The sequence below is a fragment of the Saccostrea cucullata genome, unplaced genomic scaffold (assembly GCF_032062105.1).
Source record: "Saccostrea cucullata isolate Sc308-1 unplaced genomic scaffold, CSIRO_AGI_Scuc_v1 ctg419, whole genome shotgun sequence".
Taxonomy (NCBI): domain Eukaryota; kingdom Metazoa; phylum Mollusca; class Bivalvia; order Ostreida; family Ostreidae; genus Saccostrea; species Saccostrea cuccullata.
The window spans coordinates 247,646-263,941 of NW_026927872.1; the positions used below are offsets into that span (position 1 = coordinate 247,646).

The 16,296-nt window shown below is 33.1% G+C and overlaps 2 protein-coding genes across 3 annotated transcripts in view; one reads left to right on the forward strand and one right to left on the reverse strand.

The window, feature by feature from the left end:
• LOC134275729 (uncharacterized) lies at positions 1–3,557 on the reverse strand. Of its 2 annotated transcripts, XM_062758008.1 has the most exons (8): positions 3,464–3,555; positions 3,174–3,284; positions 2,201–2,311; positions 1,899–2,081; positions 1,376–1,546; positions 1,077–1,274; positions 622–741; positions 1–500 (listed from the first exon to the last, which is right to left on the reverse strand). In XM_062758008.1, exons 1-8 carry the CDS (start codon positions 3,482–3,484, stop codon positions 402–404), a joined length of 1,014 nt encoding a protein of 337 aa, XP_062613992.1. In that variant the 5' UTR covers positions 3,485–3,555; the 3' UTR covers positions 1–401. The 2 variants fall into 2 exon arrangements, with proteins under 2 accessions (XP_062613992.1, XP_062613993.1); XM_062758009.1 differs by lacking the exon at positions 622–741 and having other exon boundaries at positions 3,464–3,557.
• The window catches only part of LOC134275731 (ATP-binding cassette sub-family C member 5-like), a 27,565-nt gene continuing 13,493 nt past the window's right edge, over positions 2,225–16,296 (forward strand). The window contains exons 1-16 of the mRNA XM_062758010.1: positions 2,225–2,343; positions 11,120–11,429; positions 12,298–12,420; positions 12,869–13,033; positions 13,455–13,602; positions 13,691–13,838; positions 13,936–14,021; positions 14,111–14,284; positions 14,391–14,453; positions 14,552–14,636; positions 14,716–14,864; positions 15,166–15,273; positions 15,357–15,504; positions 15,602–15,690; positions 15,787–15,858; positions 16,092–16,216. Coding sequence (XP_062613994.1) covers positions 11,308–11,429; positions 12,298–12,420; positions 12,869–13,033; positions 13,455–13,602; positions 13,691–13,838; positions 13,936–14,021; positions 14,111–14,284; positions 14,391–14,453; positions 14,552–14,636; positions 14,716–14,864; positions 15,166–15,273; positions 15,357–15,504; positions 15,602–15,690; positions 15,787–15,858; positions 16,092–16,216 — 1,805 coding nt within the window. The 5' untranslated portion in view covers positions 2,225–2,343; positions 11,120–11,307. The remainder of the gene's footprint in view (positions 2,344–11,119; positions 11,430–12,297; positions 12,421–12,868; positions 13,034–13,454; positions 13,603–13,690; positions 13,839–13,935; positions 14,022–14,110; positions 14,285–14,390; positions 14,454–14,551; positions 14,637–14,715; positions 14,865–15,165; positions 15,274–15,356; positions 15,505–15,601; positions 15,691–15,786; positions 15,859–16,091; positions 16,217–16,296) is intronic.

The window sequence follows — 16,296 nt, forward strand, 5'->3', positions numbered from 1 at the left end:
TTCTGTTTTTGTTTGTTTATTATTGTTTGTTGCAACAACCAAAAAAATAAATAAAAAGTCTGTAAATTATCCTTAAACATAAAAATGAATAAAATGCTTGCAGAAAAAAGGAAAGTTTTCAAAGATCTTTCATACATGTATGCACCAGCAAAAGAAGTACGTTTAGTTCAGTGATCAGATGTATATTATGTACTAAGGTAGTCAAAGTACAGAAATTTACAAGATATCCACATATAGTTCATTCTTTAACCAGTAACAAAACTTTGTATCTCACTGTAGGTATTATTCAGTGTAATATTTATAATTATATTCAATACTAGTTATAGAGTTTAAATTCCAGTTTTTATTTACTATAACTTTTACTGCTATATGCTTCTGCTATATCCCTTTGAACAAAGAATTTAGTAATGTGGAGCACTCAAAATGCGGCCATTTTTATTAAGCATTCTATCGAAGTCCTTTGTGTGTGGAATGGAATCCTCTTCTCCAGAAAAACAGACCTAGATGTAAAGGGAAAAGTAATCGGTAATATGTATAGCTAATACGTATAGGAAAAAAATACCTAATAGTTTTACTGTTTGGTTAAACTAAATGGAACAAGATGAGTATGTCATGACCTACTCTTTTGATGCCACGTGAACCATTAGTCCTCGCCTTCTTCTGTTTGTTACAGACAGCCTGAGGCATTGGGTTTAATTGATTCTTCTCCCCTTGGATGACAACATATTTTGTGTTTTTTGACTAGATTTTGATAGAAAATTTCTAGTGAAACATTCACTGAAAACGACACGATGCTTTTTTTTAACAAGATATGTATTATTATTAGAATATTTGATGCTTGTAAGTATAACAGTCACGTAGTATCGGGGGATGGGTGGTTAACCAGAAAAAACTTCTCGCCTGAAATATCTTTGTCAAGCTAAAGGAAAATACTTTTTTCCACAAAAATGTATATGTATGGTATGATATAATTGGAAAAAAAAACTGCCCTGAATACGAATAATGTTTGGTTAAAAATGGGAATGGCTTCTCCAATATACATGGATATGAATTCTATCACACAGTCACGTGGTTACCTGGGAGCTGTCACTAGAGGAAGAGGTGGAATCACTGACTGGACTGCATCCCATCAGACGTGAGGGATCTACCAGTTTGTACCCCCACTGACTTAGTTTGTTTGAGCCAGCTGTCACATGGAAGTCAAAAACTTCGCTGTTTTCATCATCACTCACACAAACTGGAATAACGTCTCTTCTCCAGTTGAAGGCGTCGATCTGTCAAAAGAAATGAGACTTGATTAACATTTTAACCTTTCCTACGGAGAACTGATAAAACATACACTAAATAAAAAAATTCGAAGTCTTTTAAAAAATACATTGTGATGTTCTTTGAAATGATCAGCGTCTTCTGTGAACTTGACAACCAAGGTGGGCGCCATATGCAGTGTATCTAGTCTATCAAAAGCCTCTTTCACGTAGATAATTCTGTGGGGACAGTGGCCCAGAGATGGATAAAATCCCTTCGATCGGTCCTCTGGATTGCCATCCTATTGGGACATAAATGGAAGATTGATTAGCAGTTACAGATCTTTCATTGAATATGTTAAATTTGTTAATATGTATACAATTTACAGTTGCATATATATTTTATTGAATATATTGATTTATATTTTTTTAAATTCGAAATTACTTTTTGTGATGGTGGCGTACTGTAAATCACCATTTATTCGCGAGAACTTTATTTTCATGTACTTTTGTTAGATTGTTCGTGAAAATTTTATTTTTAGGTATATTTGAATTTTATGGATTGAAATAAGAATTCGTGACATTGCATTTTGTCCCGCTTGTAAATGACATTTCTAAAAAAAGGTATCGCCGAAATTTGATGGTCTACAGTACCTTTTCCTGTTTTCCTTGGTCATTTTTGGTTGATTCCGCTTTGCCTGGCTTTTTTGCTCGAAAGGAGTCTTTCGGAGTTTGATCTTTGACACCCTTTACAGAAACGTTTATCTGACTCTTGTTTAGATTATTCCTCCCATTTTCTCTTTGGGTACAAATCTCAGAATCAAATGTCAACGATTTCTATTGAGAAAAAAAAAAAAAATTAAAATTCCATTGTAATTTTTAAAATATGACTTGAAAAGAAATTCAATAGAGATATATTTTAACTAGAGATAAAACTTAATTAGATAAAACCGAACCTGTGATGTGTTGACAGGCGCTTTCTCTGGAGTAAGTAGAAATTTGTTCACTCGATCAAGGACAGCAATATCTTCTTTACCCTCGATGTCCCCAAGACCAGTGAGGCTAACCTGCAATATGAGGATTGTCAGATTCAGTGATCGTACCGGTGAATTTTATAGAATATAGAATAGAATAGAATTTATTTCCAATCATGGTCCCACTGGGGGCATAACACAGACACAAGTATATTATTACATAAAATAGAGACAATGTACATAATACAACATTAAACGTTACCCATAGTGGTCTACAAATATTGTAAATACAATATAGTAATATTCAAAAATCATATACAATATTTTGATATGAATTGACTTAATAATCTTAAGATTTACTCATTTTCATTTGTAAAAAGCCATATTAACTTTTCATTATGAACATAATAAAAAGAATAAACCAATATTAACATGGTGGTGTGCAAATATTGTAAATATATTAAAAGATAAAGGTCTATTTTTGCCAGTCTACAAAAGATATATATGCTTCAGGAATGCACAATTTCTAGTTAAATATCTAGAATGAATGAAAGGTTGCATTCCTTTATGTTTATGTAGATAGGCAAAAAAGCTCAATTATAATTTATAACAAGTGACAATGTAGTAATGATCAAACATCATATACAATATTTTGATATGAATTGACTTAGTAATCTTAAGATTGACTCATTTTCACTTGTAAAAAGCCATATTAGCTTCTCATTAATGAGCATAATAAAAAGATTAAACCAATTTCACCATGGTCGTGTGCAAATATTGTAAAAATATTATAAGATGAAGGTCTATTAACGGTTGCCAGTCTACAAAAGACATCAAGGGACGGTGCTTCAGGAATTGCATGAATTCTAGTAAAATATCTAAAATGAATAAAAGGTTGCATTCTTTTATATATAATATAGATATGCCATATAGTAAGTGAGAGGTTATCTCATACCTTAACAATTTCTCTCCTCCTGTTGAGCAATAGATCCACGTTATCCTCTTCCTCCGCCTCTTCCAGTGGCCTCAAGTTTAAAGGCTCGGGCTTTAAGGACTTACAATTTTTCTGTGTGATTAAAATATTTATAAGAACAGCATTTTTGCAGTAATATATCCTAAACAAATTATTAAACAAATTATTTCATGTGCAGTTTAACTTTATGGATATTATAAACAGGTTATTTTAACCCCCCGCCCCCGCCTCCCCCCCCCCCCCCCCAAAAAATGCATTGGACTTAAATATACCTTCAAAAATCGGCTTCCCATTTGATTTGATTCATCTGATGGCAATGTATCTGTTGCGATTTTACTAAGTTATTATGACGTCATCTTTTGTGAGGTCATTTGATTTTATACGACGTTTTAATTATGAATTTTGTCCACAATAAAAGTTTCCAATTTTTTAAGTTAAATTAATGATAAGGGGGCTAATTCAAAATATATGCAAGTTTCATTGGTTTTCCAAACAAACTAGAACTATGTTAACTTTTATATGATTACGAAATAAATAATGGTATTTTTTCTCTCCAAAAAATTTTGTACTACTTTATTATATGTGAAAATAAAAAAAAGTTAAATATTTTGAAAATAAAATTTACTAAAAAAATTAAGAAAAACAGAGAAATTTCGACTATTAGCAAATATCCAGTTTAGTTAGATTATTTATGTAAAATGGTCAATTTTAAACTTTTGAAATTGGCATCACATGATTGGCAAAAGTATTTTTTTATTCATAATGTCAAGGAAAAAGATAATGACCTTGAGGCTAATATAAGTCAAATTTAACACAACATATGTAAAATCCGCATTGGTTTTCGGACTACATGTATATGATACGAAATAAATAATGGCCAAATACTACTTTTTTATAAATACACAGAGAAGACATAGTTTTAGACATTGATAAAATGGTCAATTTTATTTGGCGATAAGATGGGAAGGACACAACAATGTGAAATCCGCGTTATTTGATAAAAGGAAATGGTTTCAAAAAAACTCATAACTTATTTTACAAGTTACTGAAACGTAAAACTTATCACACAGGCCCGTTGGAACCGTGGAGGGGTGCTCCTGTGCCGCCTCCCATTTGCAACAATAATTAAGGAACACTTAAATGTGTATAAAATTTAGGAAATGAAGCACACCTTCGGTAGTGTACCCTCCATAAGATTTTTACGAAGGATCCCATCCCCCTAACACACAGTCAGGAAAATGCTTCCTACGGGTATGTCTTATACTAGTACAATGAAGTCATATACATGTATAGCTTAATCTCAATTGCAACAGTGTGTCTGACGGACCTGAGGTTATATCATGGAAGACAGAACAAGATACACAAAAAATTAAAAGAGATATTGACTGTGTTCTCGGGCAAGGTGCGTTTTTTGACCCTCAAATCAAACTGTAAAACAGTTTCCCTCGGTCAATAAACGTATTAAATTGCTTAAGGTCTTCCACTCTCACAACTCTAATGGTTCAAAGTACAAAAATTGCATTTATTTTCATTTAATATACTTTTTTTTTCATTTAATATACTTTCAATTTTTCAATTATTGCAAAAAATGTACAGGTCACCATATTATTTAAGATGGGAGACATAAATAAAGAGAAGTATATGTCAACAAAAAAGTCGCACATTTTTTGTAAACAGTATTATGAAAAATATTTAAAAACTGATTAAAATGCATAATGCTGATGCTGAATATTCCTTGATACTTCCTACTTATAAAATACTCCTGAATTGTGAGTATCAGAAAGACTATTTTACATAAAAGCAAATGCCTGAATGAAGAGACCTGAGAAGGAGCCATTGCCCTTGTCAATATTTTTTTAAATAAGGAAAATATACATTTTTAAAATTCTTTTATTACTTTACAATATTTATCAGTACACCCATTGAAAAGCATTCCTAAAAAAAGATATTGTTCTATCGGGTATTAATTTGAAGTAAAAACAGTTTCACTTTTGCAAAAACCTATGACATCATAGGAGGGTGGAATTACCCTATTTATTCCATTCTTACATTTACCAAGGATGGACTTATATGGAAGGAGGGTTAGAAGCAAGATATTTAAAGTGAATCCCCCACCCTTCCTAAAAAAAGACGAAGAGTATATATCTTCGAGTTTTGTTTTGGCGAGACACTCAAAGCGTACTCATACGAGTGTTGCAGACGGGAAACTGCAGTTTATGAATGAATAGTCTAAAAATGGGATTGGTGGAGGATGTGTAACTTCCTCAATATATTTTCATTGCTAGCATTTTTTAAAACAAAATACGATTTTAAATTAAGCCTTTCGTCTTTTTTTTGGACATATGATATCAGGTAACCCCACCCCCCGATTTTATGTAAGTCTTCTGTATTTGCCCATCATTTCCCCACACCCCCTATCCCTTTCCTGAAAAGGTAAAAAAAAATCAGAATCCCCCTTGACTCCTCATTCTGATTGTCAGACACTATAACTCTCAGTACACGTGGTACTAATGGGAAATATATCTCAGATACTTCAGTTTATGAATGAACATGTCTGATATGGGATTGGTGTAGGAGGAATGTGTGACTTCCTCAATCTATAGTTAAATATATTCACTTTGGAGAACAAGTACTTTATGTATTAAAAGTACACACTCAAAATGTCCACAAATGCACGGAGAGACCATTGTATACTTATCCACTGAAATATTGGTTGGCAATTTGTTTGGGGAGAAAATTTCCAATAAAATTACCCCCTCTCTTTCTTTTAAAATAAAGATTGAGCGCATTTTATTTTTACATAGTTATAAAATTCAATCTGTGAAATTATTTAATATGATAAAAAATTAAGTGTTCTCTGTATTCAAAGACTGAAAACAAGAACGATTCAGAATCTGGATATTATGCAGTTATCAGGGTAAATGTTACATATAGCTAGAAGTCCTTTTACTTTTCTGCACATAAAAGGCGGGTTAACATACATGTACAGTGTATATGGGTTTGTTTGAATTATTCTTGTTCACATCTTATTTCTTTTTACATCTGTTGGAGTCTTGCTTACAAAGAGAAATATACTATTTAATTGAACCCACCAATTACACCGTATACACCGGATACGCGGGGGAGTCGCTAAAAATATGGGAGAGTCGTTTTCATGATATCACCTATTTGATTTGAATTAGTAATATCACCTATTCGAAAAAGGTGATATCACTAATTCGAATAGGTGATATCACCTATTCCTTTCGAATAGGTGATATCACTTTTTCGAATAAGTGATATCACCTATTCAAATTAAATAGGTGATATCACTTATAATTCGAATAGATGATATCACCTATTCGAATAGGTGATATCACCAAATCGTTTTCAAAAGGTGGTATCACTTCTTCGAATAGGTCATATCACCTATTCAAATTATTTATGAAATATCACTGGCTCCCGACTATATACGAGGGTCATTCAAAAAATACGTAGACAATGTTCCTCATCATCACATTATTTTTTACAAAGTTCAATATCAGTACATTTTTATATGTAAAAAGATATATTTTATAGATTTCTGAAGTTTCATTCTATTTGATCAAATGGAACTCATGTTAGCTAATTTTAAAAGCAGCATGTTTTGTCATCACGGAGCACGGTCAAAACATTGTAAAGTCAAAAACAACGTTAAAGGAAATTTCTCAAACTCACAGTGTCTTTTCATTTTATACACGGTTTGTATCGTATTCCTCATTCATTAAAACGTATCCATAACACTTGACACCTAGTATGCTAACAACAATTTGAGTATAACTTAAATAAGATTGTCAATGTTTTTAAATTCTTTACCATGTAACTCTGCTCTTACAGGTTCCGCAACAGTGAAGCGCACATCACGGTTAATGACGTTACTAACTCGTTTAAGGTAATTCCACCCTATATGATGTCATAGGTTTTTGCAAAAACTGCAATTAGTTTAAATTCATACCCAATAGACCAATATCTCTTGGAAGAATGCTTTACATTAGGTGTAATGATAAATATTATTTAATTAAAGAATTTTAAAAATGCATATTTTCTTTATTTATTCAAATATTCAATCTTTTTAAAATGTTGACAAGGGCAATAACTCCTTCTAAGGTCTCTTCATTCAGGCATTTGCTTTATTGTACTTCTGATGTAAAATAGTTTCCATGATATTCACAATTCAACTGTATCATATAAGTAGGAAGTATTAAGGAATATTCAGCATCAGAATTATGCATTTTAATCAGTTTTTACATATTTTTCATAATATTATTAACAAAAAATGTGTGATTTTTTAGGTTGACATACATATAATCTTAAATAATATGGTGACCTATACACAATAATTGGAAAATTTTAAGTATAATAAATGAAAATATATGCAGTTTTTGTACTTTGAACCATTAAAAATGTGAGGGTTGAAACACCTTAACAAGATTTTGAACTATAATCTATTTCTTTGCAGAATGCCGAATAGGTGATAAAAATGTATCTTTATTATACCGAATAGGGCCATTCTTTAAACGTGAGAAAAAGTACAGTCTGCTTGCATATAACGACATATAGATGTGTTTAACGGGGAAATTTTTATATTTTTGAGGTATTTTACACTCTTACATTTTTTTTCCATTAAGAAAAAAAAAGGGGGGGGGGGTATTATCCATACTTCAGGTGCCTGTGGTTTGGTGTTCTCTATTCGAATAAGTGATATCACCTATCCGAACAGGTGATATCACTTTTTGGCAGTAAATATCAAAACGGCGCCTTACACATATACGTCTAGCATTCTTAAACACTTCAAAACTATTCAACAGATTTCATATTCATGTTGATCGAGTGGTTGAAGCAATCTACACTAGCATAAGGCTTCTGACAGTAAAATCAGCAAAGACAAATGTTTATCAAACATGACTGTACTTTATAAATATTAATAATTAGGACACTTTCTCTTCAGATAGTAATGGTTACATATAGGGGGGGGGGGGGGTTGTTTCTTGGAAAACACAACGCATGAGGGAGTCGCAAAATAAAATCAAATGTGTATTACTATACTATAGAATGGGGATGGGGTGGGTGGAGGGCTAATTGACACTCGGAGTTCCTCTGATGCATATGGCTCGTACCTGGCATATGAATGGAGCGTGGCGGAGTCAGGATTGAGGATTACCGATTTGCTATATTGAAAGAGGAAAAAAAATTCAATTACAAAAAACTTGACAAGAAAAAAAGGAGTTTTTGTCCATAGACTTAACACGAAAATCCTATTTCGTGGATGGGAGGAGGCGAGGAAAATACTTCTTTTATTACAATTTTTGTGCATGCATTTTATATGATTTCTGCACGGTAGAGCAATGACAAATTCCAGCATTTTAAAATAAAAACCGTTAGGCAGTTAATGTGACCAAAAAAATAAAATGGGGGGGGGGGGGTAGACGGAGGACTTTAGTGTTCCTCGCATAACAGAAATAAACTCTTAGTTTTAGCTACGAAATATATTTCGGGAATAGGGCATTATATTTGAGTAATTTTATTCGTAAATTTTAATAGCTTTTCTTGTAATACCTTTGAATATCTGTTGCTATATAAATTTATAATAAAACTAGATATACTCTGGGCAATGGGTTCACTAAAAAATACCCCGTCTACCATGTAGTTATTTTTGCAAAGTACATGTTTTGCTCTGGGAGACCCGAAATAAGCCAGAGTCAGATAAAAAAAAGTATTAATAGAAGCTACATAATGACATTATGTAATGAAAAGTATGTGAATTTATAGTAGGGATGTCAAATCGGTCAATTTTTAATTTCGTGGACGTTTTTGGGAGAGTACCCGGGTACTCGGTAAAAGTGTAAATAAATATAAACAAGTAAATTGATGAATGTAAAACATTTAAACACTTGTAGAAATAAAACCACATGCTTTATATAAAATTAATGCATTTCTGTTGTAACAATGACAAATTCCAGAAATTTTAAAACAAAAATTTAAGTTCAATTTATTTACAGATAAACACAAGAAATAAAATCGTAAGTGGTTCATGGTGTTTTTGTTTAAAAAAAATAATCTACTAATTTTTAGCTCACAACCATATATCGCGCGTGTAATATCATTATATTTGAGTAATTTTATTCGTGAATTTTAAATTAGCTAATTTATTTAATCATACCAGACCTTAAAAGATGTTCAGAGAAAATAAATAATTTAAGAAAATCAAAAAATAATACAGCCGAAAGTGAGAAAAGCCAGGTAACAGTGCTTGGTCACGATAAAAAAACACTGCCACGGGCGATAACGGTCATTTAGAGGAGTGGAAACCCTAATTTTTGTACAAGTGTAATGAGTATTTTATGTTTTAAAACAGATTGTTTAATGCATTAATAAATAAGCTTAGAAATAAAAAAATATACATAGTAAGAGTACCAATTTTAATGACATTATGTACCCGGTTAAAAGTGACATGTGAATTTATAGTTAAATTTTATTCAGTGGTAAAGGAGGAGTTGCGGCCTGATGGATTTTTTTTTCTATAATATTGAACTGTAACCATGCATCTGTTACCAGTGAATACAAAATTTAGAACAAGACATGTACAATTGTCATGTTCTAATTTTTGTACTTATTCCCGCCGATTTTATTCTAAATTTAAAACATGATAAAGTAATTAAAAATAAGAATATTGTCCACTGAGTCTGGTCCAATATCCCGCCACCCTGTATTGATTCACGAAACTAAGAGGGGGGTGTATCAAATACTGAGAAACTGTACACCTGAGGTAAGGTTGGTATCATATATATACTGACGAACTGTATTCGGTGTAAATACTGAAGAAATATTTTTGAATATATTAAAAAAAAATCAAACATTTCAGTTTATAATTTTTTTCATCAATACTTTTATTTATCATAGATAAACGTTTTTAGCGCTTGTATTCAGTCCTTTTTTCAGCATTCTTTGTTTTACATTTGTGTATTTTTACTGCAGAAATAAGACAGACAGTCTACATTTTTTTTGTATGTTGAAAATGAACTAAATAGTATCAACATGCAATTTTTTTCCAAGTCCAAAACCACTAGGTTCCAGTGCTCTGATGATGAATAATCCAGTGGTACATATATATTGCCGATTCTTTTTTTTTTTTTTTTGAAATGATAAACCCACAGAAAACATCTCTTTTGTCGAAACTACAGATTATAAAGGATTTAATCAAACATCAATTTATACGAGTAAATAAAAAAAATATTGGTAGTATAAAAAACAACATGAAAACAATCTTGACTATACATTTGATTTTATTTTGCGTCCACCATGAAACCATTGCAATCTGAAGAGAAAATGTCCTAATTATTAATTTCTATAAAGTTTCGTAAAGTTTTAATTATTGCATTTAAAAGATGAATGTTTGCTTTGCTATTTTAACTGTCACAAGCCTTATGCAAATCGTAGATTGTTCAAACCATGCGGCTTTTGATGGCTCGATCACCTTAAATATGAAATCTGATGAGTAGTTTCGAAGTGCTTGAGAATACCAGGCGTATATAAAAGCCGGAAGAACGGCCAAAAACAAAGATTATCTATTGCTGTCTTCCTCGGGATACTTGTTTTTTGTAAAAACATCTTACAAATACCGAAAAAGACGTGACCCACAACCCTCCTGACTCCGAAGTGGTGAAAAATCTACATACGCTGAAAACGACTCCCCCGCGTTACCCGCTATATACGGTGAATTACATGATTAAGAAAGATTTTTCTCATTTGATTAATTATAAGTTGAGTGTAGGACATAAGATCTCAGTCTACATTCTTATTTCGATGATGTATAGACATATTTGTGTATGTACTTAATATCTCGGATGTTATTCCTCTTTCCTGGTTTTTGATCGTAAGCATATCTTTATTCATCACCACGATTCTCTCAGGTTGACGATATAGAACTACCCCAGAAATTAATGCAAGGTCTCATCTTATAATACCAAGCAGTATTGCATCAACTAGGGGTTTTCCAGTCGAAAAAGAGTAGAGTTGAAACACTGGACTCATAATTTCCTCATCACTCTGGAAAACACAGTCATATATAAATTTACCGACAAGAAATCAACAAAAAAACATGGCAAGCAGACGTATCTCTTCACAGCCTGAGCTTCGCCGCTACAGTATCTACCCGGACCGACAGGTTCACTTCAACGAGGCCATGGAGGTGGACGAGTACACGACCTCCAACTGGCAGCAGTAAGTAACAGACAGACAAACGACCAAAATGGGGCTGTAAGTGTAAATTCTAGGTAACAGACAGACAGACAGCAGTAAGTGTAGATTTTATCTATGAGGCACTGAGGATCAAAAGGGTCCCTGGGAGCAGCAAGTGTAGATTGTTGCTAACAGACATACAAACGGCCAAATGACAGCAATAAGTGTAAATTGTAGCTAACAGACAGACAAACGGGACAAGAACAGCAAGTATCGACACTGCATGTCTTCACATGGACAGTAAACGTAAACTATATAGTATAATTACATCGTTCGGGCAGACTGATGGATGTTTAAAACGTACCAATTTACAAATAGAAAGACACAATTAATGTTCTTCTATTTAAGGTAATTTTGATGTTATTTATACGAACTATAATATAGTTCTACCTTGGTTAACTATTGACATTATCCTAAATATAATATAATTATAATTAAGCGTTGTATTTAACGAGCTTTAATAAGAAACACTTGTCATTATAAGTAGCAAGAGGTAACAAGATGAACAAGGATTATTTTTACGTATATATTTAGGTGTATATTCGAATACATGTATATTCTATTTATTCACCCTTATTCAAGCCTTCACAATGACATGTTCAATTAAAACAAATATATCAATATATTTTTAATGTCATACAGCTCAGCCCTACCAATATGGGGAAAATATAGGCAATGAACATACCCACAAATCAATAAGGAAATTGAAACTTTTACAAATATCACCTAAATATAGTTACATTTACATGTAAATAAATAGTAGTTTATCGATATTTCTGTCACTGGTAAGTCACAATACCGTATTCTACAACTCCATTTACTTGACTTTATTAAAAGAATTAATTTCCAGGTCTGAGAGCAGTTTAAACAGTCCCACGTTTTCCTACACCGACTACAGTTTAAGTCCCGAACCATACCAGAGAAAGTATTCTACAGCTCTCAAAGTACTCAAACCATTTCGACCCCGATCCAAGTAAGCTACTTACAAAGAATTCAAATTTAACACAGTGTTTTGTATTCCCTTTGTACATGTATTTCAGAAAGACTTCTATGATTGCTTAGAACTGTATCATTTTAATATTTTTAACTTAAGTGCTGTCATCTACCAGCACAAAGTGAAGTACCCATAACTATCCATCTGCCTTGTACTTTAATATTTAAATGCCATCCATCGTCGCAAACCATGGCCGAAATGTGAGATACCCTCCAATTCTATAACCTATAGGCATGTAGCAACCGCTAATGACATAACTCCGATTAAAAGGTCAATTTATGCAAGAATCAATGGCATTAAGCGTTATAATTGCAACGCTTAATGATATTTGTATCATTAAGCGGCGTTATATCATTAGAGATTGCTACAGTGCCATCTTTATTCAACATTTTGCACTTTCTGAAAAATATCCCCGTCTTTAATACAGGGATGGTAAAATGCCAATAAACAAGTTGGGTTTTTTCTCGTATGTATTTCTGACATGGATGTCTTCACTTATCTGGAAGACCTACCGTCATCGGGAAGAAGCACTGAAGGAAGAAGACATCTGGGCATGCTCAAACCTGGAGGACGCCAACCTTAATACAGAGAGGTCTGTTATAGCTCAGTGACGACAGAATGGGGGACTAATACTAGTACATTAAGATAATGCGTTAAATGAAATACATGGTAACTCTGGTAATGCATGTGTACATCTATAATTCATGAAAGTATAAGTATACCGAATGTTTAAATCTTTAATTGATAATCTCTTTCTGTTCCTTACTCCAAAATAATGGTTCCTTCTTTTTCACCAAATGATGGGATAATCTTATTGTGTGGGTTATCTGTCTCTCTCTGTCGCAGAATCTCTCTAACGCAAAATCTAATTCTAATAATAATACTTATAGCGCGGACGAGTGAAGAGGAATCCAAATTCATTTTGGTTCAAATTATGAGTATTGGGGTTAGTCTTGTGCACAGATCAGTTCATAATGTACTAGTAAACAGAAATACCCTGTCTTTACCTTCAGACTCACTAGAATATGGAAGGAAGAGGTACAGAAAAGAGGTCCCGAGAAAGCCTCATTTTTCAGAGTCTGGCTTAAGTTCGCCTGGACTCGTATCTTGGTCACATTAGTCATAATTGCCTTAAATGCCGTGTCAACCTTTCTGGAATCGGTAGGATATTTTATTGTACGTTTATTGTAATCAAAGTATCATTAGTAACCGTCAACCTATCCTATCTGTTACATTTCCAATCTTACAGGGATACCTGCTGAATCTTATCGTCCAATATTTAGAGTCCGAAGAAACAGACCTTTGGTATGGGATAGGATTGGTGGCTAGTGTAGCTGTTTGCCAGTTAGTCCGGGCGACTTCGTTTTGTGTTATTATCATGTTCGGTGTCCAAACAGGTACCTAAATTTTAAAACGGATTGCTTCCCTTTGCGTGGCGATTTTGAAATCAAGGTGAATAAAAATGCTGATTTTTTTTTCATGTAATTTTTGTAGGCGTGCGCTTCAGAGCTGGTTTGTTGGGATTAGCTTATGATAAAATGTTGAGACTGAAATCTGTTCGAGGCAAACAACTATCAGAGGTAAGGCATCCCCAGTCTTGTCAGGAAAGTAAAAAAGCTCATGATGTTTGATCGATACATATATTGAGACATTCCCTTCTTGTCTTCAGCTAATCACTATATTTGGTGCTGATGCTTACCGCGTATTCCTTAACAACGTGACCTTTGCATACTTGTTGGCTCTTCCGATATATGTAGTCATAGGCACCATCTACACGTATTATTTGTTAGGACCATGGTGTTTTACTGCGATCGGAATATTTATCTTCTGTTATCTTGTCCAGGTTAGGATATTACGTTATCTTTTCTCTTATACGATTTAAACACATTATTTTTCTGCTTCTTAAAGATCATTCTTTCATCCTTTAATTCATAAAAATTATTTCACAGGCCAGGTTGACCACAGTTGTTGCAAAACTGCGAGCGAAAACTTTAAAGTTTACAGACAAAAGGGTAAGTATAAACTATAAAAAAACAAAACTGCATTATATTCGGGTCAGATTGTATAGCAATCATATACCGGTTTTAAGTTTCATTTTCATTTAATTTAGGTTCGAAAAATGACAGAGTTAATCAACAGTATGAAACTGATAAAAATGTATGCATGGGAAAGGCCATTTAAAGCTGCCATTCAAGGTATTTTTTTCATTTCCTTTTTAAAAATACACAACTGTCCCTAATGAAATGATTATTTTTATTTTAAATTTTTATTTAGAAATACGAAAAAGTGAAAAGAAGTATCTGTTTCTGTCCTCCATTTTGAATTCCATCAGCACAGCTGTCATCCCAGTCACCCCGACGCTTTCTTCTGTTGCCACCATTGCTGCTTACAGAGCCGCAGGAAATGAGCTTTCTGCTTCAACGGTATCTTTCCAAGATATTAAAAAGATGTTCAAGGAGCACACGGCGGGTGTGATATGCTCACTCCTCTATGGCACCTGTCAACCTCTGATGTTTTGGAGGTCCGTGTTTGCTCTGCTCCTATTTTGTATTGTTTTATGGACTTTGATTTGAATAATAATCCTCATTGTAAATGTACATAATTTTAAATATCGTTTTACAAAAGATACATGCGAAGTATTTCTTTTAAAGATGATCAGTTATATATATTTTTTAAATCTAAATCCTAAAACAGCATAGATTTGAGCGCTTAAATATTTTTCAGGCTTTTGCTGTTGTTGGAACTCTGAGCTTTTTACGCGTGATTGTGGCCTTTATACCTTTTGCTACAAGGACGCTTGGAGAATCCAAAGTCAGCTTTGCAAGGATGAAGGTTGGAAAAATAACTAAGAAAATGTGTGGATTTCAAGAGTGAATGGTTGCCGATTTTATTGATTGATATTTGATCCTTTCCAGCGCCTTTTGAATGCAGATGAGTACGAGGCACCTTCAGACAAATGTACCGATCCGTCCCTGGCTGTAGAAATCACCGAGGCCACCTTTGTGTGGGATTCAGCAGAGACAAATGACGAGAGCAAAAAGAAACACAAGAAACAAAAGAAAGGCAATCACAGTTTTTATTTTCAGTGATTTAAAAAATGGTGGAATAGTGATGAAAATAATTCCATACTAGTAATCATTTATTGATGAATAATATATAGAAATTATTTCTTCTGCAGAAGGGACACCTACAGCGAACCAACGTAGAGAAACTATTCATATTCAGAATATGACTTTCAAAAGCAAAAAGGTAAATAAACAAATATGCTTTGTATGTTCATACCTGAAGTTTTAGTTTAAATTTATCATAAATGTTGGAAAGATTTAATAATTTCATTTGATTCAGGGTCAGTTAATTGGAATCTGCGGACCAGTAGGATGTGGGAAATCCGCTTTTATTTCATCAATTATGGGAAGAGTGAGTATAGTTTGGTTGAAGAAGCAATGCAAGGTTACTTACTTGTTTGCCTATATCTGATTAAAAAAATCGTTCGGTATTGGATATCTTTGTTTCCGTATCTGCGTTAAATTGAGTATTCTTGAAAGTAGTTTTTATCCATTCACTAACAAAAATAAAGCAACCTTTTATGATTTCGGTTTACAGTTTCAGTCTCACCATTCACTATATATGTACCCTTGTCCTAACTGTAGATATCTATGATCTCGGGGCATCTTGCTGTCAATGGTTCTGTTGCATACGCCGCTCAACAAGCCTGGATATTTAATGGTACCCTGCGAGATAATATTTTGTTTGGAAAACCCTACGACCAAGAGAGGTCAGTAACAAGTCTTCGACTCTTCTAAATTGTAAAGAGTAAAATTAATCATTTGTATTTCCTGATCTTCAAATAAACGT